Here is a 24,372-nt window from a genome sequence, read left to right on the forward strand (position 1 = left end):
TAGATCTACGGTTTGGACCCTGAACGTAAAGCCGTAGATCTACGGGACGGACCCTGAAAGGGTTAAACAACCATGATGACATTAAGCATCCCCATCTAAGACCTACTTTTACTGGGAAGTAGACTTCCTCTCTTCTACACACCCTGACCTGAGCCTCACTATCCTCATAAAAACTCTTAGGCTCAGGTTAGTAGTAGGTTGGTAGACAGCAACCACCCAGGGAGGTACAGTGGACCCCCACATACCGTTGGCCTTACATAACGTTAAATCCGCATACCGCTACATTTTATCGCTAAGATCTTGCCTCGCATACCGCTAAAAAACCCGCTCAATGCTGTTCGTCCGAGACGCGTCTAATGTGCGCCATTAGCCAGCCTCACATGTTCCGCCGGTGGCATTGTTTACCAGCCAGCCTCCGTGGTAACATCCAAGCATACAATCGGAACATTTCGTATTATTACAGTGTTTCTGGTGATTTTATCTGCAAAATAAGTGACCATGGGTCCCAAGAAAGCTTCTAGTGCCAACCCTACAGGAATAAGGGTGAGAATTACTATAGAGATGAAGAAAGAGATCATTGATAAGTATGAAAGTGGAGTGCGTGTCTCCGAGCTGGACAGGTTGTATAGTAAACCCCAATCAACCATCGTTACTATTGTGGGCAACAAAAAGGCAATCAAGGAAGCTGTTCTTGCCAAAGGTTTAACTGTGTTTTCGAAACAGAGATCGCAAGTGATGGAAGATGTTGAGAGACTCTTATTGGTGTGGATAAATGAAAAACAGCTAGCAGGAGATAGCGTCTCTCAAGTGATCATAAGTGAAAAGGCTAGGAAGTTGCATGAGGATTTAATTAAAAAAATGCCTGCAACTAGTGATGATGTGAGTGAATTTAAGGCCAGCAAAGGTTGGTTTGAGAGATTTAAGAAGCGTAGTGGCATACATAGTGTGATAAGGCATGGTGAGGCTGCCAGTTCGGACCACAAAGCAGCTGAAAAATATGTGCAGAAATTCAAGGAGTACATAGACAGTGAAGGACTGAAACCTGAACAAGTGTTTAATTGTGATGAAACAGGCCTGTTTTGGAAGAAAATGCCAAGCAGGACCTACATTACTCAGGAGGAAAAGGCACTCCCAGGACATAAACCTATGAAAGACAGGCTTACTCTGTTGATGTGTTCCAATGCTATTGGTGATTGCAAAGTGAAGCCTTTATTAGTGTATCACTCTGAAACTCCCAGACCATTCAGGCAAAAGAATGTCCTCAAGGCTAATTTGTGTGTGCTGTGGAGGGCAAACAGTAAGGCATGGGTCACTAGGGACTTTTTCTATGACTGGTTACACCATGCATTTGCCCCCAATGTGAAAGATTACCTAACTGAAAAGAAATTAGAACTTAAGTGCCTCCTGGTGTTAGACAATGCCCCTGGTCATCCTACAGACGTGGCAGAGCGACTTTATGGGGACATGAAATTCATTAAGGTGAAGTTTTTGCCTCCTAATACCACTCCTCTCCTGCAGCCCATGGACCAGCAGGTTATTGCAAACTTCAAAAAACTGTACACAAAAGCTCTGTTTGAAAGGTGCTTTGTAGTGACCTCAGAAACTCAACTGACTCTAAGAGACTTTTGGAGAGAGCACTTTAATATCCTCAATTGTGTAAACCTTATAGGTAAGGCTTGGGAGGGAGTGACTAAGAGGACCTTGAACTCTGCTTGGAAGAAACTGTGGCCAGAATGTGTAGACAAAAGGGATTTTGAAGGGTTTGAGGCTAACCCTGAGAGGAGTATGCCAGTTGAGGAATCCATTGTGGCATTGGGAAAGTCCTTGGGGTTGGAGGTTAGTGGGGATGATGTGGAAGAGTTGGTGGAGGAGGACAATGAAGAACTAACCACTGATGAAGTGCTAGATCAACTTCAACAGCAAGAGGCCAGACCTTAGGAAACTGGTTCGAAGGAGGGGAGAGAGAAATTGAAGAAATTGCCCACTACAAAGATTAAGGAAATCTGTGCAATGTGGCTGAAAGTGCAAACCTTTATGGATGAAAATCACCCTCACACAGCTATTGCAAGCCCTGCTGGTGACTATTACACTGACAATGTTGTGAAACACTTTAGGGAAGTCATAAAGGAACGAGAGGTACAGGCTACTATGGACAGATATGTTGTGCGACAGAACTCCAGTGACTCTGAAGCTGATCCTAGTGGCATTAAAAGAAGAAGGGAAGTAACCCCAGAAAAGGACTTGACACCTCAAGTCTTAATGGAAGGGGATTCCCCTTCTAAACACTAACACTCTCTCCTCCTCCCATCCCATCAATCATCACCAGATCTTCAATAAAAGTAAGTGTCATGTAATTGTGCATGCCTTTTTCAGTTTGTGTGTATTAAAATTAATATTTCATGTGGTAAAAATGTTTTTTTTTTCATACTTTGGGGTGTCTTGCACGGATTAATTTGATTTCCATTATTTCTTATGGGGAAAATTCATTCGCATAACGATAATTTCGCATAACAATGAGCTCTCTTGCACGGATTAATATCGCTATGCGGGGGTCCTCTGTACTACCGTCCTGCCAAGTGAGTGTAAAACGAAAGCCTGTAATTGTTTTACATGATGGTAGGATTGCTGATGTCTTTTGTCTGTCTCATAAATATGCAAGATTATAGGTACGTCTTGCTACTTCTACTTACACTTAGGTCACACTAAATATACATGTACACGTTTATTTATACACACTCGTCTGAGTTTTCTTTGATTTTATCTTAATAGTTCTTGTTCTTATTACTTTTCCTTTTATATCCATGAGAAAGTGGAATGTACTCGTTTACTGACTACTTAGACTTATGACGGGCTCTCTGACCAGTTTGCATACCTAAATAATGTACAGTGGACCCTCGACTAACGCTATTAATCCGTTCCTGAGAGCTCATCGTTAGTCAAAATAATCGTTAGTCAAGTTAATTTTCCCCATAAGAAATAATGGAAATCAAATTAATCCGTGCAAGACACCCAAGAGTATTGAAAAAAAAAAAATTTTAACACATGAAATATTAATTTTAATACACACAAACTGAAGAAGACATACACAGTTACATGACACTTACCTTTATTGAAGATCTGGTGATGATTGATGGGATGGGAAGAGGGGAGTGTGTTGATGGTCTTAGTGTTTAGAAGGGGAATCCCCTTCCATTAGGACTTGAGGTGGCAAGTCCTTTTTCAGGGTTACTTCCCTTCTTTTAATGCCACTAGGACCAGCTTGAGAGTCACTGGACCTCTGTTGCACAACAGATCTGCCCATAGAGGCCTGTACCTCCCGCTCCTTTATGACATTCCTAACGTGTTTCACAACATTGTCAGTGTCACCATTAAACACTTGTTCAGGTTTCAGTCCTTCACTGTCTATGTACTCCTTGAATTCCTGCACATATTTTTCAGCTGCTTTTTGGTCCAAACTGGCAGCCTCACCTTGCCTTGTCACACTATGTATGCCACTACGCTTCTTAAATCTCTCAAACCAACCTTTGCTGGCCTTAAATTCACTCACATCACTAGTTGCTGGCATTTTTCTAATTAAATCGTCATGCAACTTCCTAGCCTTTTCACATATGATCGCTTGAGAGATGCTATCTCCTGCTATCTGTTTTTCGTTTATCCATACCAATAACAGTCTCTCAACATCTTCTATCACTTGCGATCTCAGTTTCGAAAACATAGTTGCACCTTTGGCAAGAACAGCTTCCTTGATTGCCGTTTTCTTGGCCACAATAGTAGCGATGGTTGATTGGGGTTTTGTGTACAGCCTGGCCAGCTCGGAGACATGCACTCCACTTTCATACTTAGCAATGATCTCTTTCTTCATATCCATAGTAATTCTCACCCTTTTTGCTGTAGGGTTGGCACTAGAAGCTTTCTTGGGGCCCATGGTGACTTATTTTGCAGGTGCAATCACTAAAAAGGCTGTGATAATATGAAATGTTCCGATTGTATGCTTGGAAGCGACCGCGGTGGCTGGCTGGCTGGCTTGTAAACACTGGCCAGAAGTGGACGCGTCTCAGACGGAAGGAATAGTGTTGGTCGAGTTTTTTCGCGCTAATCGAGGCAAAATTTTTGCGATAAAATGTATCGTTAGTCAGATTTATCGTTAATCGATGCCATCGCTGGTCGAGGGTCCACTGTATATTAGAACTGATTTCCTCTATTCAATTTATTAGAGTACACTACTGTATAAACATTTAAAAATATACTAGAAATGTTATGAATGATGCAAAGGTGACAGTAAAACAATAACAAACATGGTTGACACAAACTCACTACCATTATTGTATGCTCCTCACTTTGCGACAAATTTGTTTACCGATGAGGTCTCAGGAACGGAACTCCACCGTTAAGTGAGGAGAGGCTGTATGCTAGTACTACACATATCTATTTTCATAGAATAAACAAGGCTCACTTGTACAAGCCTCACAACATCGCTCTCCTTTGTTACACTCAATTTGCTTGATCTTGCTACTTAATTAATCCCATGCCACAAAACCTGGCACTCTTTCTTCCATTTATGACTGCTTACCTTCTCAGTCTCACTAATGGTACTCCACTACACTAGGCACTGTATCTTCCTTTCATGAGAGTGCTTTACCATGCTGTGGCTCTGTAGTGGAAGTATAAAAAATAAAATAAAAAAAACTTGCCTCACACAGAGCATGACAGAAACAACTAACCCTTGACCTTGTGTTTGGATTAAAAGAGCAAATGTTGGGGATTTTCGTGGTTTTATTGGCTGCTTTCTTTTTCTTTTTTTTAAATCTTACAACAATCTGGCCGTATCCCACCGAGGCATGGTGACCCAAAAAGAAAAAAAGTTTCTCTTTTTAACTATAGTAATTTATACAGAAGGGGTTACTAGCCTCTTGCTCCCAGCATTTTGGTTTCCTCTTATGACATGCATTACTTACGGAGGAAGGATTCCTCTCCACTTACCCATGGAGGTGAAAGAAAAAAAAAACACTAATAAGAAAACAGAAGAAAACTCAGATGAGTGTGTATACATATATGTGCACATACATGTGTTAGATAGGAGTGAATGGAGATAAATGGTTTTTGGGACCTGACAAGCTGTTGGAGTGTGGGCAGAGTAATATTTAGTGAAGGTATTTATGAAACCAGTTAGCCGGACTTGAGTCCTGGAAATGGGAAGTACAATGTGTACACTTTGAAGGAAGGGTTTGGGATATTGACAGTTTGGAGGGACTTCTAAACTGTCGTATCTGAGTGCCTCTGCAAAGACAGTGATTATGTATGAGTGAGGTGAAAGTGTTGAATGGTGATGAAAGTATTTTCTTTATGGGGATTTTCTTTCTTTTTGGGTCACTCTGCCTTGATGGGAGATGGCCGACTTGTTGAAAAAAAAAAGTGTGACCTAAATGTAAGTAGAAGTAGCAAGGTGTACCTGTTATCTTGCATATTTATAAGACAAAGAAAATACACCAACAATACTTCTAATGTGTCAAACAATTATAGGTTTCCATTTCACACTTATTTGGCAGGACGGCAGTATCTCCCTGGATGGTTGCTGTCCACTAACCTACTACCTATAAAGTTTTATGACTTTGTAAAATATATAACAAAGAAACCCAAGGTCTACAATATATAGAATAATGTTAACTTAGTAAAACTTAGTTTGTCTTGCATTTGAGTACAAAGCGAAGTAAATATAAATTGCCATTTTTTCAGATATGGGAAAGAGATCAAAAGTAAGACTTCTTTAGCCAAAAGGGCAGAAAAAGTTTTGGCTGGTGGAGTAGATGATGGAGAAGGTAGTGAAGATGAAGAGGACATAGAAGAGGAGCCTGAGGGTCAGGAGGATGAGGATGTTATTCTCTTTCAGAAACTTCATGGGAACATGACTCAGCAGGTTGTTTACTATAAAATGTTTCCACTTTATACTTGAGTGGAGATGATAGCAAGTCTCTCATACCCTAGACACTTGTATCTGTTGTACTACCTCACTTCAAATACACAAATTTCCTGATATTAATGAATTTTTGCACCAGAAAATTCAGAAACTATACTGTACGTCATTGCCATATTTATATAAATTATTTTAAAATCTACTTTCACACTCACTTCTATATTGCTCCACATGTTTTGTAATTTAAAAAAAAAATATGAATGAGGAATTTATTTTTTTCAAGTCTGTTTCCCACCTGAGCAGGGTGATACAAAAAAAAAAAAAATTCACTCCCACTAATTCAACAGTTGTTTTACCATTGATGTGCAGATGTAGCAGTTCAAACTACCCTCCAAACTGCAACATCACTACCCCTCCTTTTATAATTAACTAAATATTGTTTTAGGTATAGAATGATTATAAAGTAGGTTATATAATAATAATAATAATAATAGTAATAATAATAATAATAATAATAATAATAATAATAATTTAATAATAATAATAATTTTATTTCTTTGTAAAGGTTACAATGTGTAATTACAATTTTGATTTGCTAAGTACAAAGATAGCCACTATCATGCCAAGGCATTTTGGGCAAACTAATCCTAATGCATAGTAACTAATTTTAAACTAGATAAGATAATAGTACATAGTAATTATTACTTAAAACTAAACATAGAATAGTGGTTAGCTGTTTTACAATCTTGTTTGGACTTAAAAAATCTTATGTATACTTAATACAAAATCTAATTTACGAGGAATGGTGCAGGTGGTAATATTTTATGGAATGGCAGAATTAAAAAGCCAGGAGGTCACATGATAAAACTAGCCAGTAGGTGTTTGGTTGATTTGGTTAATATTGTGAGATAAGATGATTTTTTAGCAGAGTCCTAAATTTATAAGTTGTCTGGGGATCCTTGACTTGTTCCAGTAGCGAGTTCCAGATCTTTGGGCCTTTTATGTGCATAGCGTTCTTGCATAGTGAGAGTTTTACTTGAGGGATGTTGAAAAGGGCCTTATGCCTTGTATTGTGACTGTGCATTCTGTTGTAACTGTCGAGGAGTAGTATTTTTTTTTTTTTTTGGGGGGGGGGGGGGGTTACAGTGGAGTTTAAAGTTCTGTATATGTAGTAGGCACAATAATAAGAGTGTATGTCTTGCATATTTAGCAAGTTGATTCTTTTGAAAAGTGGTGGGGTGTGCTGTCTAGCACAGGAGCTGGTTATCACCTGCACAACAGCTTTTTGTTGGATTATTAAGGGTCTAAGGTGGTTGGCTGTGGTAGAGCCCCAGGCACAGATACCATAGGTGAGGTAAGGATATATTAGAGAGTGGTACAAAGTAAGTAGAGTAGTTTGTGGTACATAATAGCATATCTTGGAAAGGATTCCTACTGATTTGGAAATTTTCTTGGCTGTGTGATGGGTATGGGACTGAAATTTAAGATTACAGTCAAGGAGAAGACCTAGAAATTTGCCCTCCGTGTGTTTTGATATAGGGGAACCATTTAACAGTATGTTGAGTTGAATATTTGAGGCTCTGTTGCCAAACTTAGTGGGAGATAGTATAAGCAACTATTAGTAGAATGGTGAGCTATAATGAGGCAGGTTGAAAAGGCATGGAGTAAATTTAAGAATGCAGTGTTACAATGCACAGCAGTGTTGGTTATAGGAGGGTGGGAGGAGGAATGATTGATGTAATGAGGTGAAGAGGGTGGTAAAAGAAAAAGTTAGCATGTGAGAGGTTTTTGCAAGGTAAAGATAACACGGAAAACAGAGTACAGTGGAACCTCTACTTGCGAGCGCATCCACGTGTGAGTTTTTCCAAATACGAGCAGTCAATCGGTCGATTTTTTGCTTCCATATGCGAGCGAAATTTCCATAAGTGAGTGGGCCTCAAGGGAGGTACCTTGATGCTGGTGAGAAGTTCTTGCTCTTGATCTAGGGAATTGGATCTCACTTGTTTGTTGGACTATCTTATTGAAACCTGGACAATATATGATGGAAAGACGGTTCTTAATGTACACCAAAAATGAGAGAAATTGAACCATAAATAATGGAGTTCACTTCTCAGGAATTAGCCTCCCCTTAGTGGTATTTTCATATGGTTTTTATGGTTGTGCTCTCTTTTTTTGGTCTCGATTAATAGAATGGAAGATATATTACAGAAATAGATATGACTTTGAATGGTTTCATGACGTAAAGTACCTTGAAATTGAGCTCAAAGTAGGAGAAATGTTCGATTCTTTGTCAGTCATGAATGGGTTGACATTATTTATACAGTTATTACAATAATGCAGTAGTCTGCATAACAGTAAATCTTCTATATTTTGTGTGAATAAAAATTACAAATTATTTCTTTCTTTCAACACACCGGCAGTATCCCACAAAGGCAGGGTGGCCCAAAACGAAAAACGAAAGTTTCTCTTAAATTTAGTAATTTATCTGGGAGAAGGGGTTACTAGCCCCTTGCTCCCGGCATTTTAGTCGCCTCTTACAACACGCATGGCTTACGGAGGAAGAATTCTGTTCCACTTCCCCATGGAAATAAGAGGGAATAAACAAGAACTAGAAAGAAAATAGAAGAATACCTAGAGGGGTGTGTATATATATGCTTGTACATGTATGTGTAGTGTGACCTAAGTGCAAGTAGAAGTAACAAGACATACCTGATATCTTGCATGTTTATGAGACAGACAAAAGACACCAGCAATCCTACCATCATGTAAAACAATTACAGGTTTTCATTGTACACTCACTTGGCAGGATGGTAGTACCTCCCTGGGCAGTTGCTGTTTACCAACCTACTACCTAGGTACAAATTATTTATATTGTAATAATAATATAATAATAATAATAATAATTTGGGAAGTACAATGCCTGCACTTTAAAGGAAGGGTTTGGGATATTGGCAGTTTGGAGGGATATGTTATATATCTTTATATATGCTTCTAAGCTGTTGTATCTGGGTGCCCCTGCAAAAACTGATTTTGTATGAGTGAGGTGAGTGTTGAATGATGATGAAAGTATTTTCTTTTTGGGGATTTTTTCTTTTTGGATCACCCTGCCTCGGTGGGAGACGGCCAACTTGTTTAAAAAAAAAAAGTATAATAATATAATAATATAACAATATTAATGTAATATGTATAATAATAATACACGTATAATAATAATGTACTGTATAATAATACATAATTATAATAATAGACGGCTTCAAAAGGCTGTCACTAGATGGCAGTGTTTACCACAACAAAGCGGGAGTGGTTGTGGCTGCCTCCACCTGGTACATAATGACATATTTTATTCATTCTAGAGTATATATCAGGTTTCTATGTTGTTTATATTGTTTATTATATCATATTAGTTGAACTGTGATAGGTAAATAAGCTGTAGAGTTGATATTAGTGAAATTATTGAAGTACAGAATTCCACTGGAGCAGATTAATTGCATTTCAGTTGATTTAAATGAGGAACATTGACTCTGCAAACGAGCAAATCCAGATGCGAGCAAGATCATGGAATGGATTAAACTTGTGAGTAGAGGTTCCACTGTATATGGAGAGAGGAAAAGAGAGGTTAAATGAGTAGTGAGAGGGTGGAAAAGGAAAGAGATTAATCAGTTGAGATAGGCTTGGGAAGAAATGGACCTGGCAGTTGAAAATGAAAGAGGGAAAGATGTTAAATGGGGAGGGGAAAGTGCTGGAAAGGAGAAAATATTTTGAGCTGTTCTTAAATATTAATGAAAGGGAGGTGATGTATGTATTGGGCAGGTAGGAGTAATATCTGGTAGGAGTATGGAAAAACTGGAGGTGAATGTTGGAAAGCTTCATTCAGAAATAAAAGGTAAAGTAGTTGGGTCTTGTAAAAGCAAGTTGGGATATATTTTTGAATTGGTTGGTGTGTATGTTCTTATGTGCACTCAAGAAGGGAAGGCACCTATGGATTGGCACAGAGCATGTGTAGTTTCTTTGTACAAGGGGAAAAAGGGACAGAAGAGGATGTAAGACGTGTAATGAAATAAGTCTGTTGAGCATACCAGTTAGTATATGGTTGAATGATTATTGAAAGTTTTGGATGAGACATGATAGGATTGCAAATTAACAAAGGTTTTATGGATGAGATACATGATTTGGTAGATAGGGAAGCAATGTGGCAAGTGTTGCAAATGTGTGAAATAGATAATAGGGTACTAAAAACAGTAAAAAGTTTTTATGTAGAGAGAGAGAAGTAGGCTGTAAACAATAATGTGTGATGTCATCATGGAATTTGATATATTATAAATATATTAAACAGTCATGGAGTTGTAAAAGGGTGTTGGTGAGAGGTGTGGGATTTAAAAATTGTCAATCTGATATGAAGTGGGACTGCAGAAGATCAGTACTTCCATGTACTTCTACATGTGGATCATGCCAACTTTTGTCCTGTGAAAATTTGTACAGTCAACTTTCAGAGACACTAGGGTAAAACTGAGAGGGTGAAAGAGTAATGGTTTGGTGACCTAATTAGGAGGAGGCTAGAAGTAGTGATGTCATGTATGAGAGCAGTGTTTGGTGTGTATATTACACAAAAAATTCAGAGCATAGAAATTGTAAGACAATGTGGGGTTATGAAAGGTATAATTCAGAGAGCATAGGAGGGGTTGTTGATGTAGTTTGGGCATTTAGAAAGGATGGAGAAGAATAAGGTGACCAGGATGGGGAAAGAGGAAGGTAGGAGTAGGGATTGTCCCAGGAAGGGTTGGAGGGAGGATGTGAAGGAAGTTATAAGTGGTAGGGAGTCATGAACATCCAGCAAGCAGGTGTGAGCATGTTAGATTAGATTGAATCTGGGTACGTGGTATTTTGCTATTGGACATCCTGTTGTAGTGTGAGCAAGGTAACAATTTTTTAAAGGATTCATAGAAACTAGTTAACTGGACGTCAGTCCTGAAGGTAGGGAATACCATGCCTGCACTTTAGGAAGGATGAAGACGATGTAGTTGTGATGTATGCACACTTTTAACAAGACAGTTATTGAGGGGATGATAATTTTATTTTTTACAACCCTTCGTTGGTGTGAGATGGTCATTATGGTAAAGAAAATATAAATATTTTTAATGTTTCAGGACCGGTCAGCAGTTTTCAAATCTTTTAGAGAATCAACTGCTGGTGTCTTAATGTGCACGGTAAGTTGTAGCTGTCTTAATTATTGTAATTAATAATCAAAAGTAATATAGATTATAAACTCAACTCCAATAAAGTAATTTAAAATTACGAAGCAATCTACAGTTAGTGCATACAGCCTATGCAGTGCTTATTAAACCCTGTCATCATGTTATGAATTACCTGCTGAGTTTTCTGTAGCCTAAAATAAAACTGCTTTAGAGAGCATTTGGATTACATTTTTTTTGTAAAATACAGTCAGGCTTTTTTATCAAGCACTTACATTCTTTAAAAACATACTTAATTCTTTTAAATGAATTATGTTGCATAAAAGCATTTTGACCTGGGAGTCATAGGATCAAAAGTGTGGCAATTACACTTCTTGTATTATGACAGTTGAGAAGTGTAACTTTTTTATATTTACTGTGTACATGTTATGTCCATGTTATCTTGATTATTATACTATATACACTACATGTGATGCTGTCCTTATTTGCTACAATATACACAATGGGTACATGTGATGTCCTTTACTACAATATTTACACTGTGTACATGTGTTGTACTAGTTTGCTACTGTGTGTACACTGTATGTATGTTGTTCTTTTCTGCTGTAATTCATACAGTGTATATGTGATGTCCTTGTCTGGTACAGTATATACAATGTCTGTGTGTTCTTATTTAGTACAGTATATGTATTGTGTAACCTAGGTAGTAGGTTGGTAGACAGCAACCGCCCAGGGAGGTACTACCGTCCTGCCAAGTGAGTGTAAAACGAAAGCCTGTAATTGTTTTACATGATGGTAGGATTGCTGGTGTCCATTTTTCTGTCTCATGAACATGCAAGGCTTCAGGTAGGTCTTGCTACATCTACTTACACTTAGGTCACACTACACATACATGTACAAGCATATATATACACACACCCCTCTGGGTTTTCTTCTATTTTCTTTCTAGTTCTTGTTTATTTCCTCTTACCTCCATGGGGAAGTGGAACAGAATTCTTCCTCCGTAAGCCATGCGTGTTGTAAGAGGTGACTAAAATGCCGAGAGCAAGGGGCTAGTAACCCCTTCTCCTGCATAAATTACTAAATTTAAAAAGAGAAACTTGTTTTTCTTTTTGGGCCACCCTGCCTCGTTGGGATACGGCTGGTTTGATGAAAAAAAAAAATGTATTGTGTAAATGTATATGTGATGGCAGTGTCTGCTGTAATACAGTATATACATAACTGTATATGTAATGTATGTATTAAATCTCTGCAGTCTATGATGGTGAGTTACAGCGTCACATTACTGCTAAGGAGCAAGCTCAAGCGATTCTTTGCTGCCTTGAATCCCGGTGTACTTTTCTCTTGCTTACTGGGTTAATTCTCAATGTTCTCTTCCAATACACATTTGTCTCATCAGCATTAAACACTGTGGTTAATAGCAACCCTTAGAAATAATGGCCTGCAATTCAGTAGGGAAATTTCCTTCAGAGTGCAGGCACTGTGCACCTGTCTTGGTTTTTTGCTCAGTCCACTCCTTCAATAATTTTTCTGTCGTATTTAGCTGTTGAGACCTGTGTGTCATTCTTTTCAGGTCACAACCAGGGTTACTCATTACATGCGCTTGAATTTTTGTCTTATTCCTTTTAATTGAACGAACTGATGCTTCATTGAGACCCTAGGTCCTCACCATCTCCACCACACACGTGCACCACTTTTAAGCTTATCTAATATCTCAGTTTTCTTAACACCAAGACTTGAACACTTGCATTCCTCTTGGGTGCTATGGTTGCTATGCAAACACGAGATATTATGATGAAAAGATCCATAATTGATTCGCAAAAACAGGGCTGAGTATGTTTTTTTTTTTTTTATTATCACACTGACCGATTCCCACCAAGGCAGGGTGGCCCGAAAAAGAAAAACTTTCACCATCATTCACTCCATCACTGTCTTGCCAGAAGGGTGCTTTACACTACAGTTTTTAAACTGCAACATTAACACCCCTCCTTCAGAGTGCAGGCACTGTACTTCCCATCTCCAGGACTCAAGTCCGGCCTGCCGGTTTCCCTGAACCCCTTCATAAATGTTACTTTGCTCACACTCCAACAGCACGTCAAGTATTAAAAACCATTCGTCTCCATTCACTCCTATCAAACACGCTCACGCATGCCTGCTGGAAGTCCAAGCCCCTCGCACACAAAACCTCCTTTACCCCTCCCTCCAACCTTTCCTAGGCCGACCCCTACCCCGCCTTCCTTCCACTACAGACTGATACACTCTTGAAGTCATTCTGTTTTGCTCCATTCTCTCTACATGTCCGAACCACCTCAACAACCCTTCCTCAGCCCTCTGGACAACAGTTTTGGTAATCCCGCACCTCCTCCTAACTTCCAAACTACAAATTCTCTGCATAATATTCACACCACACATTGCCCTCAGACATGACATCTCCACTGCCTCCAGCCTTCTCCTCGCTGCAACATTCATCACCCATGCTTCACACCCATATAAGAGTGTTGGTAAAACTATACTCTCATACATTCCCCTCTTTGCCTCCAAGGACAAAGTTCTTTGTCTCCACAGACTCCTAAGTGCACCACTCACCCTTTTCCCCTCATCAATTCTATGATTCACCTCATCCTTCATAGACCCATCCGCTGACACGTCCACTCCCAAATATCTGAATACATTCACCTCCTCCATACTCTCTCCCTCCAATCTGATATCCAATCTTTCATCACCTAATCTTTTTGTTATCCTCATAACCTTACTCTTTCCTGTATTCACTTTTAATTTTCTTCTTTTGCACACCCTACCAAATTCATCCACCAATCTCTGCAACTTCTCTTCAGAATCTCCCAAGAGCACAGTGTCATCAGCAAAGACCAACTGTGACAACTCCCACTTTATGTATGATTCTTTATCTTTTAACTCCACGCCTCTTGTCAAGACCCTCACATTTACTTCTCTTACAACCCCATCTATAAATATATTAAACAACCACGGTGACATCACACATCCTTGTCTAAGGCCTACTTTTACTGGGAAATAATTTCCCTCTTTCCTATGTACTCTAACTTGAGCCTCACTATCCTCGTAAAAACTCTTCACTGCTTTCAGTAACCTACCTCCTACACCATACACCTGCAACATCTGCCACATTGCCCCCCTATCCACCCTGTCATATGCCTTTTCCAAATCCATAAATGCCACAAAGACCTCTTTAGCCTTATCTAAATACTGTTCACTTATATGTTTCACTGTAAACACCTGGTCCACACACCCCCTACCTTTCCTAAAGCCTCCTTGTTCATCTGCTATCCTATTCTCCGTCTTACTTTTAATTCTTTCAATAATAACTCTACCATACACTTTACCAGGTATACTCAACAGACTTATCCCCCTATAATTTTTGCACTCTCTTTTGTCCCCTTTGCCTTTATACAAAGGAACTATGCATGCTCTCTGCCAATCCCTAGGTACCTTACCCTCTTCCATACATTTATTAAATAATTGCACCAACCACTCCAAAACTATATCCCCACCTGCTTTTAACATTTCTATCTTTATCCCATCAATCCCGGCTGCCTTACCCCCTTTCATTTTACCTACTGCCTCACGAACTTCCCCCACACTCACAACTGGCTCTTCCTCACTCCTACAAGATGTTATTCCTCCTTGCCCTATACACGAAATCACAGCTTCCCTATCTTCATCAACATTTAACAATTCCTCAATATATTCCCTCCATCTTCCCAATACCTCTAACTCTCCATTTAATAACTCTCCTCTCCTATTTTTCACTGACAAATCCATTTGTTCTCTAGGCTTCCTTAACTTGTTAATCTCACTCCAAAACTTTTTCTTATTTTCAACAAAATTTGTTGATAACATCTCACCCACTCTCTCATTTGCTCTCTTTTTACATTGCTTCACCACTCTCTTAACCTCTCTCTTTTTCTCCATATACTCTTCCCTCCTTGCATCACTTCTACTTTGTAAAAACTTCTCATATGCTAACTTTTTCTCCCTTACTACTCTCTTTACATCATCATTCCACCAATCGCTCCTCTTCCCTCCCGCACCCACTTTCCTGTAACCACAAACTTCTGCTGAACACTCTAACACTATATTTTTAAACCTACCCCATACCTCTTCGACCCCATTGCCTATGCTCTCATTAGCCCATCTATCCTCCAATAGCTGTTTATATCTTTCCCTAACTGCCTCCTCTTTTAGTTTATAAACCTTCACCTCTCTCTTCCCTGATGCTTCTATTCTCCTTGTATCCCATCTACCTTTTACTCTCAGTGTAGCTACAACTAGAAAGTGATCTGATATATCTGTGGCCCCTCTATAAACATGTACATCCTGAAGTCTACTCAACAGTCTTTTATCTACCAATACATAATCCAACAAACTACTGTCATTTCGCCCTACATCATATCTTGTATACTTATTTATCCTCTTTTTCTTAAAATATGTATTACCTATAACTAAACCCCTTTCTATACAAAGTTCAATCAAAGGGCTCCCATTATCATTTACACCTGGCACCCCAAACTTACCTACCACACCCTCTCTAAAAGTTTCTCCTACTTCAGCATTCAGGTCCCCTACCACAATTACTCTCTCACTTGGTTCAAAGGCTCCTATACATTCACTTAACATCTCCCAAAATCTCTCTCTCTCCTCTGCATTCCTCTCTTCTCCAGGTGCATACATGCTTATTATGACCCACTTCTCGCATCCAACCTTTACTTTAATCCACATAATTCTTGCATTTACACATTCATATTCTCTTTTCTCCTTCCATAACTGATCATTCAACATTACTGCTACCCCTTCCTTTGCTCTAACTCTCTCAGATACTCCAGATTTAATCCCATTTATTTCCCTCCACCGAAACTCCCCTACCCCCTTCAGCTTTGTTTCGCTTAGGGCCAGGACATCCAACTTCTTTTCATTCATAACATCAGCAATCATCTGTTTCTTGTCATCTGCACTACATCCACGCACATTCAAGCATCCAAGTTTTATAAAGTTTTTCTTCTTCTCTTTTTTAGTAAATGTGTACAGGAGAAGGGGTTACTAGCCCATTGCTCCCGGCATTTTAGTTGCCTCATACGACACGCATGGCTTACGGAGGAAAGATTCTTTTCCACTTCCCCATGGACAATAGAAGAAATAAAGAAGAACAAGAGCTATGTAGAAAAAGGAGAAAAACCTAGATGTATGTATATATATATGCATGTGCATGTCTGTGAAGTGTGACCAAAGTGTAAGTTGGAGTAGCAAGATATCCCTGTTATCTAGCGTGTTTATGAGACAGAAAAAGACACCAGCAATCCTACCATCATGCAAAACAGTTACAGGTTTCTGTTTCACAGTCATCTGGCAGGACGGTAGTACTTCCCTGGGTGGTTGCTGTCTACCAACCTACTACCTATGGGATGCATATGCATGAAGCACTGAGGCATGAGAGGTTTTGTACATCAAATGTAACTAGGCCTCCTCTGTAAAGACAGTGGCTGGCCTGGCCCACAGGCTGGCTACCCACAAGCCCACAAGATGGAGGGAAAAGCTTCCACAGGCCAGTCCTCTGACACTGTATTTCCCCCCCCCCCCCTAAAGCTGCAGATGTTACAGCATCACATGTAGCAACAATAAATATAAATGTTGCAGCTTTACATGTAAAAACATTATAGTATGTAGATGTTACAGCCTCACATGTGACATATTGTTATATGTAGATGTTACATCTTCACTTATGACATGACATTAACCTTGTTTTTACACTTGTATCAACTGGTTTATCGTTATTATTACTTTCCTCATATTCATTCTTTTCATAAAGTTATAGTAATAAACTTGTTTTACTGCAGAATAAGTTTCAGGTGATTGGTGCACTTGTAGGTCTGCCATTTATCAACATTTTAGGGGTTGTTTTATTTGAAAACCTAACATTTGTCTTAGTTTAATCTTTATTTTGCAACTGTTGCACAAGTATGTTGCTCATCATTGTCACCAGCAGCCTCAGTACAAAATTATGTTTCTCACAAACCATGTTGCAATAAGTTAAAAATTTAATTAATAAAAGTTGAAAATTTAATTAATAAAAGTCACATGCACTCTTCTGATTGAAAGCAATAAAATGCTGGGGATAATTTGGTCATCACATGGCTGTCTCCTCAAGGTCAGGCCCAAAAAAATAATGGCACTTGATTCCCTTGGGATTTCCCTAACCTGAAGCTTGACTCAGTTGACATTCTGGCCATTTCCGAGTTATTGTGGACAGAGGTAGAGTGTAGGAAATGGTGATAATCAGAGTTGACAGAATTTAGTGTAATAGTGTTGCATTGTATTTTGATTGGCACTTAATTGTGCTTGACAGTTTTTATGCTAGATGAGAAAAATTTTGGTGTGTTTATGTCTTAATGTTCAATAAATAATTAAACAAAAATGCTTGTTACATAAAGGTTTACTGTAAATAAAGTACTGTAAATAAAGTATTCATCTACTAATCATATAAACTGATTCTTTCCGACAGGATGTAGCATCAAGAGGTTTGGATATGCCCAAAGTTCGGTGGATTGTACAGTTCAATGCTGCTTGCACAGCTGCAGACTACGTTCATCGTGTTGGTCGTACTGCTCGTGTTAATGCTGCAGGTTCAGCCATAGCCTTTCTTGCTCCAGCTGAGGCACAATACATTCAGATGCTTGAACAACACCAAATTACGTAAGCTTGATATTTAATTATCAATTTTTTTTTTTGTATTAGCGCTTAGTCAGATGTTCATTCTCTTGTCATTATGTATGTAGATGGAAGCATATTATGCTATTACACTGTTTTTTCTTTGTTTTGCAAATTTTTTCATTTGGGAAACATTAAAAAGCTTGTTTGTTCTGCTGCTTGATCATGGGAAGAGGGACCCACAGTGGAATTATATTATTTGTATTCCTGTCAAAAACATTAGCTTTGGTCATTCACAGGAAGAGTTGGCCATGAAAAATTTAGTCATTTTTGTAGTATTGTTGGCACTCCACTCCTGTTTTCATTTAGCTTGAAGCACAACTCATAAAATGAAACAAATTATATAATTCAATTCCAAATATACTTGCTGGATTTTCTATGCTTACCCAAGTTGACATGTCAAACCAGACATTTTTTTTTTTCTGAAAATATTTCCTGTCAGTGTTGCACATCTAAAGTTGTTTTTCCTTGTTTGTCCTCGGTGACCCATAATTAAAGAAAACCCCAAAAAGAAAAAAAAAACAAACTTTCATCGTCATTCAACACTTTCTCCATCACTCATATATAATCATTGTTTGTCCTCTTAAAATTAATTTGAAAACAACTAGTGCTACTGTGGAATTTATTTTTAAATAAGATTGGTGGATTACCCTCACCCAAATCTCTCTTGGGTTTGCTAATTCTGTTAAGAGTCAATATTAATTAGATGTGAATGATATTAATTTAATAGAGCATGGTCAAAAAAACTTGAGTCAAACCAGCCTCTATCATACATGAGAAGAATTACTAACAAACCCTGTGTTGTTTTCAAGAGGGAACCTGATGAGCTCCTGTATTTGAGTCAGATTTAGAGAACATTATCCAAGCATTTTATCTTGTACCTACAGATGCCACTCATATTAATAATACAGTATGACCAACAATATTTGTTATTCATTTGTAAACAGGATGGTATGTGTGATGCATGCGCGCATATGCATACGTGCACACATGATCATGCACATGCAACAAGGCTAGTTCTAGAGCTAAGGGGAATGTCGTATGAAGAAAGGTTAAAGGAAATAGGCCTGACGACACTGGAGGACAGGTGGGTTAGGGGAGACATGATAACAACATACACAATATTGTGAGGAATAGATAAGGTGGACAGAGACAGGATGTTCCAGAGACTGGACACAGCAACACGGGGACACAGTTGGAAGCTGAAGACACAGATGAATCAAAGGGATGTTAGGAAGTATTTCTTCAGCCACAGAGTAGTCAGGAAGTGGAATAGTTTGGGAAGCGATGTAGTGGAGGCAGGATCCATGCATAGCTTTTAGCAGAGGTACGATAAAGCTCATGGTTCAGGGAGAGTGACCTAGTAGCGACCAGTGAAGGGGCGGGGCCAGGAGCTTGGACTCGACCCCTGCAACCTCAACTAGGTGAGTACAACTAGGTGAGTACACACACACATGCACACACACACATGCCTGACGACACTGGAGGACAGGAGAGATGGGGGGACATGATAACGACATACAAAATACTGAGAGGAATTGACAAGGTGGACAAAGACAGGATGTTCCAGAGATTGGACACAGTAACAAGGGGACACAGTTGGAAGCTGAAGACACAGATGAATCACAGGGATGTTAGGAAGTATTTCTTCAGCCACAGAGTAGTCAGTAAGTGGAATAGTTTGGGAAGCGATGTAGTGGAGGCAGGATCCATACATAGCTTTAAGCAGAGGTATGATAAAGCTCACGGTTCAGGGAGAGTGACCTAGTAGCGATCAGTGAAGAGGCGGGGCCAGGCTCGGACTCGACCCCCACAACCTCAACTAGGTGAGTACAACTAGGTGAGTACACACATGCACACACACACACATGCACACACACACACATGCACACACACACATGCACACACACACATGCACACATACCCACACATGCACACACACACACCCACACATGCACACACACACACATGCACACACACACACATGCACACACACACACACACATGCACACACACATGCACACATGCGGGGTTCCACAGGGGTCAGTCCTAGGATCTGTGCTGTTCTTGGTATATGTGAACGACATAACAGAAGGGATAGACTCAGAAGTGTCCTTGTTTGCAGATGATGTGAAGTTAATGAGAAGAATCAAATCGGATGAGGATCAGGCAGGACTACAAAGAGACCTGGACAGGCTACAAGCCTGGTCTAGCAACTGGCTCCTTGAGTTTAACCCTGCCAAATGCAAAGTCATGAAGATTGGGGAAGGGCAAAGAAGACCGCAGACACAATATAGTTTAGATGGCCAAAGACTGCAAACCTCACTCAAGGAAAAAGATCTGGGGGTGAGTATAACACCGAGCGCATCTCCTGAGGTGCACATCAGTCAGATAACTGCTGCGGTGTACGGGCATCTGGCAAACCTAAGGATAGCGTTCTGATACCTCAGTAAGGAATCATTCAAGACTCTGTACACCATTTACGTCAGGCCCATACTGGAGTATGCAGTACCAGTTTGGAATCCACACCTGGTCAAGCACGTCAAGAAATTAGAGAAAGTGCAAAGGTTTGCAGCAAGACTAGTCCCAGAGCTAAGGGAATTGTCCTATGAAGAAAGGTTAAGTGAAATTGCCCTGACGACACTGGAGGACAGGAGGGTCAGGGGAGACGTGATAACGACATATAAAATACTGCGCGGAATAGACCAGGTGTACAAAGACAGGATGTTCAAGAGATGGGACACAGAAACAAGGAGTCACAATTGGAAGCTGAAGACTCAGATGAGTCACAGGGATGTTCGGAAGTACTTCTTCAGTCACAGAGTCATCAGGAAGTGGAATAGCCTAGCAAGTAATATAGTGGAGGCAGGAACCATACATAGCTTTAAGATGAGGTATGACAAAAGCTCAGGAAGCAGAGAGAGAGAGAGAGAGGACCTAGTAGTGCCCAGTGAAGAGGCAGGGCCAGGAGCTGAGTCTTGACCCTTGCAACCACAATTAGGTGAGTACAGTTAGGTGAGTACATGCACACACACACATACATGCGCACACACACGTGCACACACACATGCGTGCACACACACACATGCGTGCACACACACATGCGTGCACACACACATGCGTGCACACACACATGCGTGCACACACACATGCATGCACACACACACGTGCACACACACACGTGCACACACACACGTGCACACACACACACGTGCACACACACGTGCACACACACGTGCACACACACACGTGTGCACACACACATGCACACACAGGGATGTTAGGAAGTATTTCTTCAGCCACAGAGTAGTCAGTAAGTGGAATAGTTTGGGAAGCGATGTAGTGGAGGCAGGATCCATACATAGCTTTAAGCAGAGGTATGATAAAGCTCACGGCTCAGGGAGAGTGACCTAGTAGTGATCAGTGAAGAGGCGGGGCCAGGAGCTCGGACTCGACCCCCGCAACCTCAACTAGGTGAGTACAACTAGGTGAGTACACACGTGCACACACACACGTGCACACACACACATGCACACACGCGCACACACACACATGCACACGCGCACACACACACATGCACATGCACACACATGCACATGCGCACACGTGCACATGCGCACACACGTGCACACACGCGTGCGCACATGCACACACACACGTGTACACACACACACACACACACACACATGCACTCACACTTTCACTTACACTTTCACTCACACTTTCACTCACACTTTCACTCACACTTTCACTCACACTTTCACTCACTCTCACTCTCTCACTCTCTCACTCTCTCTCTCTCTCTCTCTCAATCTCACTCTCACTTTCTCACTTATTACCAGTTGGTGAAAATTTATGCATCAGCAGTTTAAGGTTAAGAGGCTGTCAAGAGCACTAATGAGCTAATAGATTGTACTGGGATTTGGAATTAGGTATATAGTCCTTACCACACAAAGTTATTTCTTGCCTCAGAATGAAGTTTTGGATCAAATGGCATCTGCCAGCAATAGGCAATAGTGAAGAAAAGGCACAGGCTGCAGCACAAGTTTTCATTAGTATGACATTTCAAGTTTTGTTGTACTGGTGCATGTACCCTAATATCTCTTGTGTTATTAATATCTCTTGTGTTATTAATATCTCTTGTGTTATTAAACATCTATATAAGTTATGAACTGTAATCTGGAATACCATCAACACCTGAATATGGTATCTTCATTAATGGCTACTTCCCATCAATGTTGAACAGCCAAATATATTCTTATAACCAAAACCCCATCAATTCCCTCAAGACCCATGACCAAAATTATTTTTCTAACACTTCGGCCATTTCCCACCAGGCAGGGTGACCTAAAAAGAAAGAAAAAAAAACCAAAGAGAAAGAAAAAACTTTCATCATTCAACACTTTCACCATCATTTAGATATAATCACAGTCTTTGCAGAGGCACTCAGATATGACAGTTTAGATGTCCCTTCAGACTGCCAATATCCCAAACCCTTCCTGTAAAGTGCAGGCATTGTACATCCCATTTCTAGGACTCAATTCTGGCTAACCAGTTTTCCTGAATGCCTTCACAAAATATTACTCTGCTCACTCTACAACAGCTCGTCAGGTCCCAAAAACCATTTGTCTCCATTCACTCCTATCTAACATACTCATGCACACTTGCTGAAAGTCCAAGTCCCTCACCCCCAAAACCTCCTTTACCCCCCTCCCTCCAACCTTTTTGAGGACAACCCCCCCCTTACCCCACCTTCCTTTCCCAATAGATTTTTATGCTCTCCAAGTCATTCTATTTTGTTCCATTCTCTCTAAATGACTTTACCACCTCAACAACCCCTCTTCAGCCCTCTGACTAATGCTTTTAGTAACTCCATACCTTCTCCTAATTTCCACACTACAAATTTTCTGCATAATAACTTTGTTGAAATTTTTATTATTATCATAATTATTATTATTTGCACCCACTGTCAGCCACAGAGTTACCTCTTGAGTATATAAATTGTATATAAATAGTATATAAATAGTTTTTTGTGCAGCATTTTATACCCATTCAGTTTGTTTCATAATGTGTATCCTGGCAATCAGTATAAGATGTTTGTGAAAGTCTGTATATCATGTTTCAGGTTAAAGGAAGTTACAATGCAGAAGGTGCTTAAGAACCTGCTGCTGCCACAAAATAATACCTCATATAAGGTAATTTTTGACATTCATCTCTATTAAATGCATGCATGCATACATACATACATACATACATACATACATACATACATACATACATACATACATACATACATACATACATACATACATACATACATACATATGTACATACATACATATGCAGACATACATGTGCATTGTGCATACATTCTATGATTGTTTCTAGCTTAGATTCATAGCTTTGAGTTCTTCCTTTATTAGATATCCTCAGCATCCTATTTTTATAACCTTTATTTATGTTTACCTTCCACTTATTCATCTCAGTCATATTTCCTATCATTTTATACTGTTCAGGGCACTTTGTCTTTAGGAAACTTTCATAATATGGGACATTCATTTTTTCATCCTGCTCTGTATGTTTTCCAGCTCATTTAGGTCCATTCTGTAATATGGAGATCATACATAACAATCATACATGCTCTGCATAGTAGACATGAGGCCTTACATATGATGTATGTATTTTAATTATAATCTTCATTACTTCTGTTATTAATATTTTTTTTTTTCAACAAGTCGACTGTCTCCCACCGAGGCAGGGTGACCCAAAAAGAAAGAAAATCCCCAAAAAGAAAATATTTTCATCATCATTCAACACTTTCACCTCACTCACACATAATCAATGTCTTTACAGAGGTGCCCAGATACAACAGTTTAGAAGCATATATAACTTACTCCTCCAAACTGCCAATATCCCAAACCCCTCTTTATATAAATCCAAGCAGTCTGTTAGTCTTATTTTGGACACTTATCCACTGGTGTCTTTACTTCAAATTTCTGCTAGCCATTACTTCCAATTCCTGCTGGCTAGGATTCCCAAGTTCTCTTGTGTAGCCATTATGATCAAGTTCTGCATTTAGTATATAGGTGCCATGATTTTTTTTTATTTCTGATAATAAGGACTTTGTACTAGTTTTTGATGAACTGCATCATCTCTACCATGTTTCTGACATAAATTTTTCAAAATCACCCTAAAATTCTATGGTATTCTCTAAATTTTTTAGCCTGCCAGTTTTTATCATCAGTGAAATTGCCCTTGCCACTGGTAGGTTGTGAGGCAACCCACCAGTTATTTTAAGGTAACCTGATCATGGCTGCCATGGAGTGTGTGGTCCACAATTTGAGAAATGCTACTCTAAAGTCATTAATGTATACAGCAAACAACAGGGGGCCTAAAACTGATCTTTTGGAATGCCCATTGTGGCTGCCCTCTATTCTGATTTTCCCCAGTTTATGCAAACTTTGTTGCCTATCAATCAGCCATGCCTTGCTACATCATACAGATGCACAGGTGGGAATAGGTGGGTGTAATCAG

At 39.6% G+C, this 24,372-nt stretch overlaps 1 protein-coding gene across 1 annotated transcript in view; it reads left to right on the forward strand.

The window, feature by feature from the left end:
* LOC128688473 (ATP-dependent DNA helicase DDX31) overlaps positions 1 to 24,372 on the forward strand; it is a 90,210-nt gene that overhangs the window by 49,166 nt on the left and 16,672 nt on the right. Inside the window, exons 10-14 of the mRNA XM_070084751.1 lie at positions 187 to 197; positions 5,734 to 5,914; positions 11,056 to 11,115; positions 17,633 to 17,823; positions 22,964 to 23,033. Coding sequence (XP_069940852.1) covers positions 187 to 197; positions 5,734 to 5,914; positions 11,056 to 11,115; positions 17,633 to 17,823; positions 22,964 to 23,033 — 513 coding nt within the window. The remainder of the gene's footprint in view (positions 1 to 186; positions 198 to 5,733; positions 5,915 to 11,055; positions 11,116 to 17,632; positions 17,824 to 22,963; positions 23,034 to 24,372) is intronic.

The sequence above is a fragment of the Cherax quadricarinatus genome, chromosome 13, assembly GCF_038502225.1.
Source record: "Cherax quadricarinatus isolate ZL_2023a chromosome 13, ASM3850222v1, whole genome shotgun sequence".
Classification (NCBI taxonomy): domain Eukaryota; kingdom Metazoa; phylum Arthropoda; class Malacostraca; order Decapoda; family Parastacidae; genus Cherax; species Cherax quadricarinatus.